Source organism: Cydia pomonella, chromosome 4 (genome assembly GCF_033807575.1).
Source record: "Cydia pomonella isolate Wapato2018A chromosome 4, ilCydPomo1, whole genome shotgun sequence".
NCBI classification, from domain to species: domain Eukaryota; kingdom Metazoa; phylum Arthropoda; class Insecta; order Lepidoptera; family Tortricidae; genus Cydia; species Cydia pomonella.
Genome location: NC_084706.1, coordinates 25606376 through 25620025, shown reverse-complemented (window position 1 = coordinate 25620025; position 13650 = coordinate 25606376). Strand labels below are relative to the sequence as shown.

The 13650-nt window shown below is 35.5% G+C and overlaps 1 protein-coding gene across 1 annotated transcript; it reads right to left on the bottom strand.

Moving 5' to 3' along the window:
• Positions 1 to 1030: 1030 nt before the first annotated feature.
• LOC133517352 (neural cell adhesion molecule L1-like) lies at positions 1031 to 6079 on the bottom strand. Its single transcript, XM_061850648.1, has 3 exons — positions 5053 to 6079; positions 2942 to 3207; positions 1031 to 1239 (listed from the first exon to the last, which is right to left on the bottom strand). The coding sequence occupies exons 1-3, from the start codon at positions 5114 to 5116 to the stop codon at positions 1036 to 1038; spliced, it is 534 nt and encodes a 177-aa protein (XP_061706632.1). The 5' UTR covers positions 5117 to 6079; the 3' UTR covers positions 1031 to 1035.
• Between the last annotated feature and the right edge of the window lie 7571 nt (positions 6080 to 13650).

Here is a 13650-nt window from a genome sequence, read left to right as displayed (position 1 = left end):
TTATTTTTAGATCATCGTTTTTTTTGTGTATTTGACATTTAGAGATAGTAAACATCTCTAATAAAGTATTTATATTTAATCGATTCCATATTTGTAATTGTTTTTTGTAATTTTTATTGTTTGTAAAAATGGACATGTAAAAGTTTTAATTTAAAACCCGACTTAAACTTTTAAATCCGTCGTCTTCACGTCTTTGGAAATGATCATCATCCATGTAGTCGACGTCCTGGGCCATTCTTAGGTTGTTCGATTTCCGTGACGGCTCTTGTCATAAGTCGAATCGCTTTCATTATATATTGTATGAAGTACAATTAGAATACTATTTTGTATTTTGCTACAATTATGACAAAGGCGCTAAGATGACTCGGTGGTACATTTTCTTCTTTGATATTTTATTTAGATCTAGGTTTTAGACCGAATAATTACGAATAGTTACTTATTGAATGATATCCAAAAAAATTAACTACAATTAACCATTTTTGCCATCCTCGTCGCACATGTGATTGCGTACCTGACAAATCCAGGCTGGTTTTTGTAGAAGTACCCTTAATATTTTCATATTCTACAGTTCTTTCTAATGTTGTTTTTGAGCGTCGGTGTCTAGTCAGCGCTATGGAAAATGGAGTCGCTGCGCAGTTGCGCCAACGTTGCGTCGAGCAGGCAGCCATAGGGTTGCCTAGACGCCGACGCTCGGGAGACGCTAGATTGAAGATATAATAAGCACGTGCTAACCTGGTACTATCACAACTTGAACATATCGTTGGCGTCTAGTCGGCGCTATGGAAAATGGAAGTCGCTGCGCAGTTGCGCCAACGTTGCGTCGAGCAGCAGCCATAGAGTTGAATAGACGCCGACGCTCGGGAGACGCTAGATTGAAGATATAATAAGCACGTGCTAACCTGGTACTATTACAACTTGAAACATATCGTTGGCGTCTAGTCCGGCCCTATGGAAATGGAGTCGCTGCGCAGTTGCGCCAACGTTGCGTTCGAGCAGCAGCCATAGGGTTGACTAGACGTCGACGCTCGGGTGACGCTAGTGTGGAACGCTAAGAAGATTGAAGATATAAAGATACACGTGCTTACCTGGTGCTATCACTACTTGAACATATTCAGTCCAAACGGTAGTTGCATCCACAAGTCCGTTGCATATGTAATTTCCTCCATCGCCGTCTTGAGCATTAGATATTACCAGCGTGTTGCCGTTTGGTCCCACTCTGCTGTTGAAATCGCCTTCCTCCTTTACATGAAAGTATTTAAAGCATATTTTATCTTTTGCGAACTTGATATAGGTAAAACTAAGTTTTAGCTATACACAAGTATAAAAGGTATATCTATAAGATTTAAGGAGCTTTCTCTATTTATTTGTTTATTAGGATCACCAACAGAAGATACAATTCACATACTATAATTACATACTAAAAGAGCACATTTATAATTAATCCCCCAATTAAAGGCAATCACAGCATGCATTATTTAAATTAAGATTCAGAATTAGAGCTTAATATAAATATGAATAAGTACAAATGATACTAATTAACAAAAACACCTAATTAATACTAACAATAAAATTTCCACACAAAAGTAACTAAGTTAGCCGAGCTAAAAAGCTTTTAGCTGAGGTTGTCAACAGATAATAATTTGTTTTTAAATGAGGCTTCACTGTCGTGAAACACATCCAAAGAAGGGACATTATTAGCATGCTTGTTGTATAGACGAGCCAGGCGAGGGCAAAGGGGAGTGAGCCAGTAGGTTAGTTCGACTACGACGCACATAGAGTAAGGCACAAGGATAACGTGGCAAACGAGACGGTACTTTCAGCCCTATCTGACTAACCATATGCATGCAGTCAATCTTATCGTTTAGAAGTTTGTACAAGAACATTAGGTCCAGCATTTTCTCATGCATCCTATCAGAATTCGTCCGCAAATTAACGTCCGCCATTCGTATATTTTTTTTATATTTTGTACAGAACAGTTTAAAAAATATGCTTTCCACAAAACAACAGATAGAGAGAAGTGGAGAGCTGCTATGAGGAAAGCGGAAAGCGGAGTCACGATTCTCAACAGTGAAGAGCCGACTTAGAAGAAAAAATAGACAGTCAAATTTACTGTTTCCTTCCCCGTGGGCCTATTGGCTATTAAAAATGATTATATTAATGAATTGTAAATTTATCGGGTCTATCGCATTTTTTTATTTTTTTTTTTTTTTATTTTTTTTTTTATTCTTATGTTAATCTATATGAATTTACATTATGATCGTCAATTATTTGGCATGCAAACATATTATTATCAATGTCAATAATAATTATCCAAAAAAATAAACAAATTCGAAATTACCGTGAAATTAAACACTAAGAAACAAAGGAAACGCAGAAAACTAAAAAGAAATAATAGAATACATGTCTAACTAAATAATCTCATAAGAGCAGTAATAATAAATAGTCTAGAACATATAATTTTAATATTATAGGACATAATTACACAAATTGACTAAGTCCCACAGTAAGCTCAATAAGGCTTGTGTTGAGGGTACTTAGACAACGATATATATAATATATAAATACTTAAATACATAGAAAACACCTATGAATCAGGAACAAATATCCATGCTCATCACACGAATACATGCCCTTACCAGGATTTGAACCCGGGACCATCAGCTTCGTAGGCAGGTTCACTACCCACTAGGCCAAGTCGGTCGTCAAATATATGTCATCATCAAATACATATGTCATCTAAAATTAATTTTACATGAACTATAATGTCAAACAGTTATTATAATTAATTAATGTTTAAGAATCTATTTTTTACCATTATTTCCGACGTTTTGACGCAGGTTACATTGGTCGTGGTCGCGGATAAATGATGTTCCAACAAAACGTCAAAACAGACATTTGTGGAATTTGACACGGGGAAAGTTTAAAATATTATAAAAATCACCTTGTTCCACTGAATCCTTGGCAGCGGGGACCCCTCGGGAATACAGTCAACAGTTCCACTTTGTCCCCTCGGTATTATTAGTTGCCTGACACTGATTCTAACTCTCGGGTTGACTGCGTGAGTCTGTGGCTGCGGTGCTCGGGCTGGTGGTTGACGCTGTGTTGGTCTGACCGTTGGTTCACGTTGTGTTGGTCTGACCGTTGGTTGACGTTGTGTTGGTCTGACTGGTTGTTGCGGTTGTGTTGGTCTCGCAGGTGGTTGCACATCTAAAATGAAACATGTGACATCAATCATATTAACATAGTTTTTAGGTTTTAGTTTTAATAATACTATAGTATTTTATGCAATCGTGATATAATAGTGAGCTTTTCAGTCGAGTACCGTGTTTAGGCGACGAAGCTTGCTGAGTAGCCTAAGTAAGGAACGAGACTGAAAAGCTTTATATCACTATTGTATAATACTTTTTCTACAAGTCATCTAAAATAATACTTTTTTGACTATAAACCCTGAATAATTAAGGAAAATTGGTTGGCTCTACCATGTATAAAGTACGCCAATATATTTATACCGAAATCTTAATTGAACCATCACAGTCGACGAGTAGAAAAATAATCTTTTTCACGGGGGCGTGATTGTGAACAGGTTGTTGCCAGTAAAACGACGCCCTCGCAAGATCTGAGAAGATAACTCACGTGATGTGCCCGACCGTATATAATAAGTTGCCCAGTGTCAATCACCTCGGCTCCTTCTCTAGATTGTTTTTAGAAGAAAATTAAAAACTTGGCTTCTCGAGCACACATTTTACAGCATCGACGAATTTTTAAAGCTTAAATTATAGTTATACCCAGAGTATATAATTATATTAATGATTGTTATATTATTAATTTTTATTTCATTTTTTTTTTCGTAAATAATTGACATGTAATTTATAAAATTATACAATAAATGATTTGAACCTTGTCAGACTGGACAAATGTTGATATTGAGTTGTACACGCGTGCGTAATTTGACATCTTTGGCGGTAAAATTGTTAAATAAGTATAAAAAAAACAGCGTTAGGGTTACATAAATATAAAAGACATCAACGCGTGCATAATATATGAATATTACTCATGAAGCCGTCACGCGTTAGTGTCTTTTCCACTGGACCGCGGCGCCACGTGATTGATAAATTTCATTATAGTTGACTACAGCGTTTGCTTATGAATAGATGACTACTTGGGAGACAAGGAACAGTCTCAAAAGCTGTAATAGTTTTGCTTGCAGTGTCCCGGACAGGCATAGGGCGCTGTTGTTTCTAGCTGTTCAACCTTATGTATTTATATTTGTTATGTTTAGTTATTTTGATGATGACATTGAGTTATTAGATTCATAGTAGTTATGTATTCTGTAGAACTAGTTTTAAGATTGTTAGCTTAACAGTCTCTTGACGTGAAACATGTATTTCATTCACTTTTTTATTTTTTTATTCTTTGACACTTGGAGAGTCTTTACACCTCCAAATCTTATTAATGTCATTATTATTGTGTATTATCTTTCTCAGACCGTGGGGACCTTATACATCTCCAAACTTAATGTATTAACTGTGGAGACTATACGTCTCTGTAATATTTTATAATATACTTGACTTGGTACATACTGATTATGTATTCTGTAGCATTTGTTTATGAGACTGCTAGCTTAACAGTCCAGACGCGATTTATTTATTTAGTATAAATTTCATTTGGACACTTGGTGAGACTTCACCTCCAAATCTTATTATTATTAGTATTATAGTACTTTGACACTGGGGACCTTTTACATCTCCAGATTTAATGTGTTTTTAACCATAGAGACTATACATCTCTATTGTATTGTAGTAATAATTTATTTTAAGATTATTATAATGTAATGTTTACCCAGGTATTGGCTGTTGTATTTATAAATGTTGTTATGTATTTTTGATGTTACTATAAATGTTGTATTGACTTGTAAAAGAGCCCTTGAGGCCTACTTGCAGAATATTTTTTTTTTTTTTTTCATATTATAGTTGAGTTAGGTTTGGTATACGAAATTGTAATTCAACAATTACAGTCGACAAGTATAAAAAAGGCGTTCTTGTAATACCTTACCTTTCACCTCAACTAAAACATACTGTTGTGTGACGACCTTACGGTCTACAACACCACCGCACATGTAATACCCTCGGTCGCCTATTTGGGCATTAGATATTATCAGCGTGTTTCCGGATTGCTTGGTTCCCGCTCCGAACTGGCCACCATGCTAAAAAAAGTTTAAAAAATTTACCGATACATAGAATACACAAGATAACAGACAACGTTAATTTCGCATTTAACGGCCTCTTAAGCAAGTCGGTAGTGTCCCTAAGAAGCTAGAGATCCTGGGCTCGATTCCCGGCGCGGTATTTATATGTGCGTTTATCACGAATTGTTCCTGAGTTATGAAAGTTTTATATGTAGGTATCTAATATAGATGTCGTCGACTGGCACGCACACTTTTTTGAAGTGAAAACTTCTTTAGAGGCGCTGTGCACTTTTTGTGACGGGGATTTTTTTTTAAACTCGCGACAGGTCACGTAACCGACAGATTCGACGGATTGAAAAATTCGCAAGACGGACACGTGACCTGATCGAAAAACAAATGTTAAATAATTGTAATCGTTCTGAAGTGTTAAATTTTTAATGTAATATAAATTGTCATGTTTGTGTACGATAGCGCAATAAATGAATATTGAATTTTACCACATAAATGATAGTACTTTTTTATACTGATAATTAAAGCAATTCGTGCAAGATTATTCCCTAACCATTTCAAAATATCAAAAATGCACAACGTTAATATACAAGTTTTCACTTCTGCCGGCACTCCGGGAGTAGTTTGATTGTTTGTTGACCCTTTGTTTTTTTTAATTTTTTGACACTTGGAGAGCCTTTACACCTCCAAATCTTATTAATGGGTATTATTCTCTTTCTTAGACCGTGGGGACATTATACATCTCCTAACTTAATGTATTAACCGAGGAGACTATACGTCTCTGTAATATTGAATCATATACTTGACTTTGGATGCCTAAGCTTTACAGAAAAGCTTTTCGGTGAAGGAAAACATCGTGAGGAAAACCTGACTAATCCCAACAAGGCCTAGTTTACCCTTTGGGTTGGTAGGTCAGATGGTACTCAATTACGCAAAAACTATTGCCTATGCCAATCTTGGGATTAGTTGTCAAGCGGACCCCAGGCTCCCATAAGCCATGGCAAAATGCCGGGACAACGCGAGGAAGAAGAAAAGATACTTGACTTTGGATCCATACTAGTTATGTATTCTGTAGCATTAGTTTATGAGACTGCTGGCTTAAACAGTCTAGATGCGATTGATTTATTTAGTATAAATTTTATTTTGACACTTGGAGAGACTTTACACCTCCAAATCTTATTAGTATTAGTACTCTGACATTGGGAACCTTTTACGTGTTTTTTCAGTATATATTATAACACTCGTGCTTTTTCATATTATCCGACTGAGTTAAGAAGGTAACTGATTGCTAATAATATGCACGGAAACGGTGCCTTCTTAATTTGGTCAAGTAATACATTTTTTTAACCAACTATTAGGTTTCAAATGTTAGTTCAAAGAGGTTTTATCACACCAAACATAATTTATAGATTAAATTATCTCGTAAATTACATTAATGAATAAACATAAAATTTTATCGATTTTATCTCCATCCGTCGAATAGAAATACGAAAATATTAGCTTTTAAAAAAAAAAATTGGCTGTTTGTCGATTTCGTTAGCGCCTTTGCCTTGCACGCGCATTGTAATCATGCGTAAAAAAAATAACGAGCCAGCCATTTTCCGTATTTGTCACAAAATTGGAATAGCTTTTAGTTTATATATTGACGAAAATGTCATTTTCAAGCATTAAAACTGAAGAACACATAAAATTGACGTTGCCAGTAATACTAATAGAGGCAAGAGCCGAGAACGATAGCCTTTTACCATCAAAATCGGGTGAAAAAGAATTGGCGGCATATGAAACTTTTATTCAATGGAAAGTCTTCTATTTCTTGGAAAACGTGTTGGTAGCTTACTTCAATGAACTGGCGAATAAGTGCCTATACCTAAGCCCAGCACGCTTTGGTGCAATTATTAAGCGTTTGGTAGGCCTGTGTTTTTTTCTTAGACAACCTCTCTATTAGCACAAGTTTTTTACTTAATTTGGGACTAACTTGATATGTGTAAGAATGTTCCAAAGTATTTCTAATGAAGGGATTACCTTTTTTCCATTGAACTTGTGGTAGTGGAGATCCCCCAGGTGTACAGGTGACGGAACCAGTGCCTCCCAGTGCTACATTCAGTTGTTTCACACTGACTTCAACTGATGATTCTTCTGCGACCGCTGGAAAATTTACAATTAGGGTCCTTTTGCTAATAGCTGGATATACCTACGTAACTATTTGTGAACCTTGTTTCAAAGATATGAAGTGGAATGTTAGAGAAATAAGTAAGCATAGAATGATCACTTCATACATCCGTTTCCTTACCAAAACCAAAGAGAATTGGAAAAAGAGGTGTATTGTCAAAGAAAACTTTGTAGCCACTTTGTTGCCATTATTGCCATTTGACTTTAATCCTTATACTTTGACTGAAATGTGTTAAGTTAAATATCAAAAAGTGGCGCCATCTAATAGATCAAAAGCCAAAGGTATGGCGGCATCGTTTCGAGCGATGGCTCCATAACCTTTGGGTTATGCCGGGTAAGATGGCGCCACTTTTTGATATTTCACACATATTAGTGAAAGAATAAAGATCAAAGTCAAATGGCATTCTAAAAGTTTTAATCATGTGTCGAAAAATGGCAGTAACTTTTCTGTGGCAACAACATTTTCTTTGACAATTCACCTCTATTTCAAATTATCTTTGCCAAAACGAAAACGCTTATTATTTTCTTAGTCGACATCTAGCGTCAAGTAGCAGGTTTATCACTTACTGCTATTTGACAATAGATGTCGGTACGAACGAAAATGCTAATGCTCAACAATTTTCAGCTAATATTATACCCAAATTAAGAGGCTGTCAACAACCCAATGTCCTTGAAATTGATGTTACTTAAATAGTTTTTTAATAAAGACTATTTGATTTAGTCAAGTAAGAAAAATATATGTTCATATTAAATATATGTTTGAGTAAAATAATACACTAATAATTCACTTTTTTTATTTAAATATTTTTCTTATTATTCCCTTGCCCAGGCCCAGTAACATGCGACAGTGCTATCTCATTTACTCAGATACAAATAGACAGTGTGCGCGCTTTAGGTATTGACAGCCTCTTAACCGGAACTTTAATTTCAACTCCTTCGCTTGCTATATTAAGTAGTCGTAAATTGTTGTGCAATACACTTTTCGTCAGTCGCGACACTCATGACGTCTAGTGTCATGTAGCGGTACTGATAAATCTACTACTTGACGCTATAGGGACCGTGCGCGTTGGAGGGTCTGCCATCTTGTGGCCTGAATCGGAACCATAAACATGCACATGCACACGTCACGTGTTTTCTTGTGCATAGTAGGTTCTGCCATCTTGTGGGCTACATCGGAACAAAAAAACATCACATTTACCTCGCGCCAAAAATCTGACTGCTCCTGTGCTGCCTCCTACAGTTCATGCACGCTCCCTATATAGATGTCGACTAGGAAAATAATAAGCGTTTTGGAAAGAAAATGCTTAATACTTATTTATCTATGGCTAAATAAAAATATGCCCAAATAGGAGGCATATGAGGATGTGGTTCCCGCATAACAGAAAGACGCCACGCTCTTAAACTTTTTGAACATTTCTTGAAAAATATGTGACCAGAATTATTTTTATTAATCTTCTGAAGATTACGATGTTTTTTTTTTATTATAGGACATTTTATTACACAAATTGACTAAGTCCCATAGTAAGCACAATAAGGCTTGTGTTGAGGGTACTTAGACAACGGATATATATAATATATAAATATTTATAAATACTTAAATACATAGAAAACACCCATGACTCAGGAACAAATATCCATGCTCATCACACGAATAAATGTCCTTAACCTGGATTTGAACCCGGGACCATCGCCTTCATAGGCAGGGTCACTACCCACTAGGCCAGACCGGTCGTCAAAATTTTAATACAATACTATATTATATACAGGGCGTCCCAGGACCATGGGACATCAAGGGAAAGTACCTTAAATATCGTAGATAGGATATTATGCTGAAAGAAGACTTTATTTTATTTTAAAAGTAAGTAATATTGCATTCAAAGAATTTCTAAAAAAAATTGAAAATTGCTTACCTTTTCTGGGAACTAAACCGAATCTTGAAATTTTAATCAAAAATGTTACTCTATTCATTTCTTTTGCGATATCATATTTCTGAGATGACTTATTTTTTATGCATTCTTTTGATTGGCATCATAAAAATACAGGATGTTTTTTTTTCACATTTGAGTCGGTTCGAATTCCAGACAAAGTAACTTATTTTTTTTAAATCTTTGAATGCAGTATTACTCAGTTTTGAAAATAAAATAAAGTCTCCTTTGAGAAAAAATATCCTATGTCTTATATTTAAGGTACTTTCCCTTGATGTCCCATAGTCTTGGGACGTGCTGTATACCTAATTCAATTGATTATTTTTTTTCTATAGGGATTTTTTCCTATTGGTAGAGAATATAATCAGGAATCGTGTTTCGGCTTCCGCCAAACACTAGAGTAAACATTTTTTTTTTCGTTCAGAGATTGGAACGCGAGAAAAAATCCATTATTGTTGCTCTAAGTGGAGAAAAAAAAAAACATAGTTACCTTGTGTCGTGGCAATAATCAGGCACAAATAAAAGAAACACTTCAATGACGCCATCTTTTTTCTAATAAATTTTAAACATTCATAGTTACGTAACTACACACCCAGCCGGTCAGACCTCGAATGGAGTCAAATAATTACAACTGAGCTTATCTTTAGGTCAAAGATATCAAAAGAATTAAAAAAAACAGCACAAAGACTGATAAACCGGGAGTCAAGGGCGCGGATTTTGTTTGAATTAGCGCGACGGTTCCTGGAATCTATAGTTATGATTATCAAACTAATTATAGAGGCATATTATAGCTGATTATTTCCAAAAAATATTTTCCTCCTCAGCAGCTCGAAAATGGGAACTTTGCGTATAATTATATCCATTGAGAGAAATTCGATTTAGTTGCGAGCGTGAGACACCGTTACTGATACTAACAATCGTGACGAGGACATAAAGATTAGGATCCAGAATACATTGCGATGCAGTGCAGCCCTTCACAAGGTGTTAATGTCCAAGCTTCTAAGCAGACGCACCAAGATCCGAATCTATAAGACCGTGATTCGCCCAATCCTAACCTACGGATGCGAAGCATGGACACTAACACTCAAGGAAGAAAACATGCTGCTAGTTGCCGAGAGGAAAATCCTCCGTAAGATACTGGGCCCCAAACGAAGACCGGATGGAAGCTGGACAGTCCGAACCGTGAGATTGAAGACCTAGTGGCTGAACCTAACATCATGGGAGAAAGTAAAGCCCACAGACTCCGTTGGTTGGGCCACCTTGAGAGAATGAACGAAGATCGGAACGTAAAAAGAGCGTACCTATCGGACGCCCTATTAGGTATCGCTGGAGCGACATGGTGGAGGCGGATCTGCGCGTCGACGATAGGATTCCCGAAGCAATTCCCCATACATCAGGCCGACGGTAGACTGTCGACATCAACCGGGTTTGTATGGCGAGTTCAATATTTACTGTACGAGCATCAACACGCGAGTTTCGAGTTGACAATTGGCGAGAAGTCGCACAGGACCGAGAAAAGTGGCGCTGTCTTGTGTCGGAGGCCAAGTCTCATTTTGGGTCGCTGAGCCAACGGAGTAAGTAAGTGAGACAAAATGACCTTAAAGTCACATTTATATTAGAACGGCATCTCATTATTGAATTTTCGTTTTCAAGAAAAAAAAAAAACTACTAATGAAATAAACGGTCGCACTAGCATAGATAATAGTACATTACGATACAAGTGCGAAAAATAGGAAATTCGAAACGAGTGGCGATAAATTAAAACACGACCGAAGGGAGTGTTTTAAATCGACACGAGTTGCGAATTACCTATTTGCACATGTATCGTACAACGTTTTAACGTACATATGGCCCTTTAAATGTTCGACACAGTAACGTACTATGCTACTTCTCGCACTAGTGCTATAAAGTAGCCCCATATGTACTGTAAATTACATTAAATTATAATTTATAGATTAAGTTTGTAGATATGCATGCACCATCTGGACAATATTTGTATGCCTAATGGCTAAGCATAGTGATACTTTCTTATTTACATTTGTATGATCTGTGAAAACCTATGTTTACAAATAAATATATGATTTTATGATTTTATAAAAATAAATACCTTGTGGCTCAGTGAGGTGTAGACCTAGCGAACATAACTTAACCTTTTGAACGTTAAGAACACTTAAAGTCGGCGTTACTAGTCGTGCCCACAGCGTGCAGCGCAAAGGACAACTATAGGTGTTATGGCGGACGCTGTCAAAGTAACCTTCGAGGTTTACATTAGCTCCCTTGCGCTCGGGAGCTTGGCGTTTAAGTGATGGTTGTGTTTATGACATAAAGCATTCAAAGTGTTAAAACTGAATTTATACCATTTTGAAAAAATCCAAAAACATAATCGTCTCAAAATCTATTTAACACATTCACTGCCGGGAACACACCTGGTGGGCGCTCGTGAAATTTGTTCAGATGCCGGACAACCCGCTGGGCAACACCTCTATTTCAAATTCTCTTTCGGTTGATTCAATGTTTTTTTTCTTCATCATTTCTTTATATGACATTTTATTTAATTGTGGTTCCTGTTCGTTATTGTGTAGTAATTTTATTATAATGTCTGTGTCGTACTATTTTAATTCATCATGATGACTTATAACATAGTTAAGTTAATATTATGTAATAATTTGTGTAGTTAAAATATTTGTTAATGCATTAATTAATGTACTATATGTATAATATTTAAATACCTATTAATATTTGCACGCCATCTTAAGGCAAAATAGTTGAACCAAATTGTACCTGCCTAATATTGACCATCTTACTGTACACTATTTTATGCAAATAAATTACTTACTTACTTACTTTTGCTTATACTATGTTCAGTTGAGGTGACCTCGAAATTCAATAAAAAGCTTGTTCACGTTACATCACTTTAATACACATTCATTCATAGATCCACTAATATTTATACTCGTATTTCGTATGTACACGTATTTCAGTTATTTTGTGCTTGACAAATGTTTCTAATGCATTTGATTTTCAACATAAACACAAATAAAATAAAGTCAAAATTTAAAATTCACAACTCAATCGTGTTGCTTGTATTATTCAGCAAATTATCGATCAAATAAAGCTGCACTTACTGATCTGCCGAAGGAAACTTTCCAAAATTCCGAATTTTTCTACATTGGAAAGTTACGGAAACTTCTTATTATTTTGTATAGGGATTGAAAGTTTCCGAAACATAAAATGGAAATATCTTATATTTCTGTGAAATTTGCAAGAAATTTCCGAGAAATTTTCCTATTTTTTGGACACTTTCCGCAACTTGCACATCTGTACTTCTGTAGCTGCACTTGTCAATTTTTAAGTCCCATGGATGTCATAGAATTTTTACATAGCTTAGGTATGGTGACAGCTGTCATCTCAATACATATTTTCAATATTTTGCGTTTTAAGGTTATAATTTGTATGAGGTTGACAGCTGTCATCAAACCCAAGCTATGAGGAAAACATTCACGAATGTTCATGATTTTTTTCATGAAATTCTTACAAATACAATGTTTAAGACTTAAGAGGCTGTCAACACCCAGTGTCCTTGAAATTGATGTTACTTAAACAGTTTTTTAAGAAAGACTATGTTTTAGTCAAGTAAGAAAAATATATGTTCATATTAATTATATTTCAAAGACCGTGATTGTACTCGATACATGATTGAACGAAATCGGCTCGATAGAAAATAATAAAGATTGGTCTTAAAATCACAATTAAACGGTTGTATGTCTTTATTGTTTTGACTTATGGGGCTGCAATTAAAATCACAATTTCAAAACATTTATATCTAAACCGCTATTGAGTAAAATATTACACTAATAATCCACTTTTTTATTTAAATATTTTTCTTATTATTCCCTTGCCCAGGCCCAGTAACATGCGACAGTGCTATCTCATTTACTCTGATACAAATAGACAGTGTGCGCGCTTTAGGTATTGACAGCCTCTTAAGTATACCATGTATACAGTCAAGTGTAAAAATATGGGTGTACACATCTTACAAAAAAATATGTCCCATAGCATCTTATTCCAGTGTAATAAAGCGTAGTACCATATTTATGAGACGATTCTTTCGATACATATTTTTGCACTTGACTGTACATACCGTCCATATAAAAAGAGAAAATGTTTTTCTACTTCTAAACATTTTCCATTCGCTATGTTTTGTAGTATATTATTGACACAATGAAAAACTAGAGTTATAGATTTTCCTTTCATTCAAAACTATCATCACAACTCTTTTTTTACATAAACCGGAACCTATAAACCTAGAATATACAAGGTGCCCGTGAGCATTGTGAGACATTTTAACTAAGCATTCCTGCT

Coding starts and splice junctions, on each gene's coding strand:
- LOC133517352 (XM_061850648.1), bottom strand. CDS start 5,116: ATGTGCGGTGGTGTTGTAGACCGTAAGGTCGTCACACAACAGTATGTT. Junction 3,208..5,052: donor TGTTTTAGTTGAGGTGAAAG/GTAAGGTATTAC, acceptor GTTTCATTTTAG/ATGTGCAACCACCTGCGAGA. Junction 1,240..2,941: donor CAAGGATTCAGTGGAACAAG/GTGATTTTTATA, acceptor TTTCATGTAAAG/GAGGAAGGCGATTTCAACAG.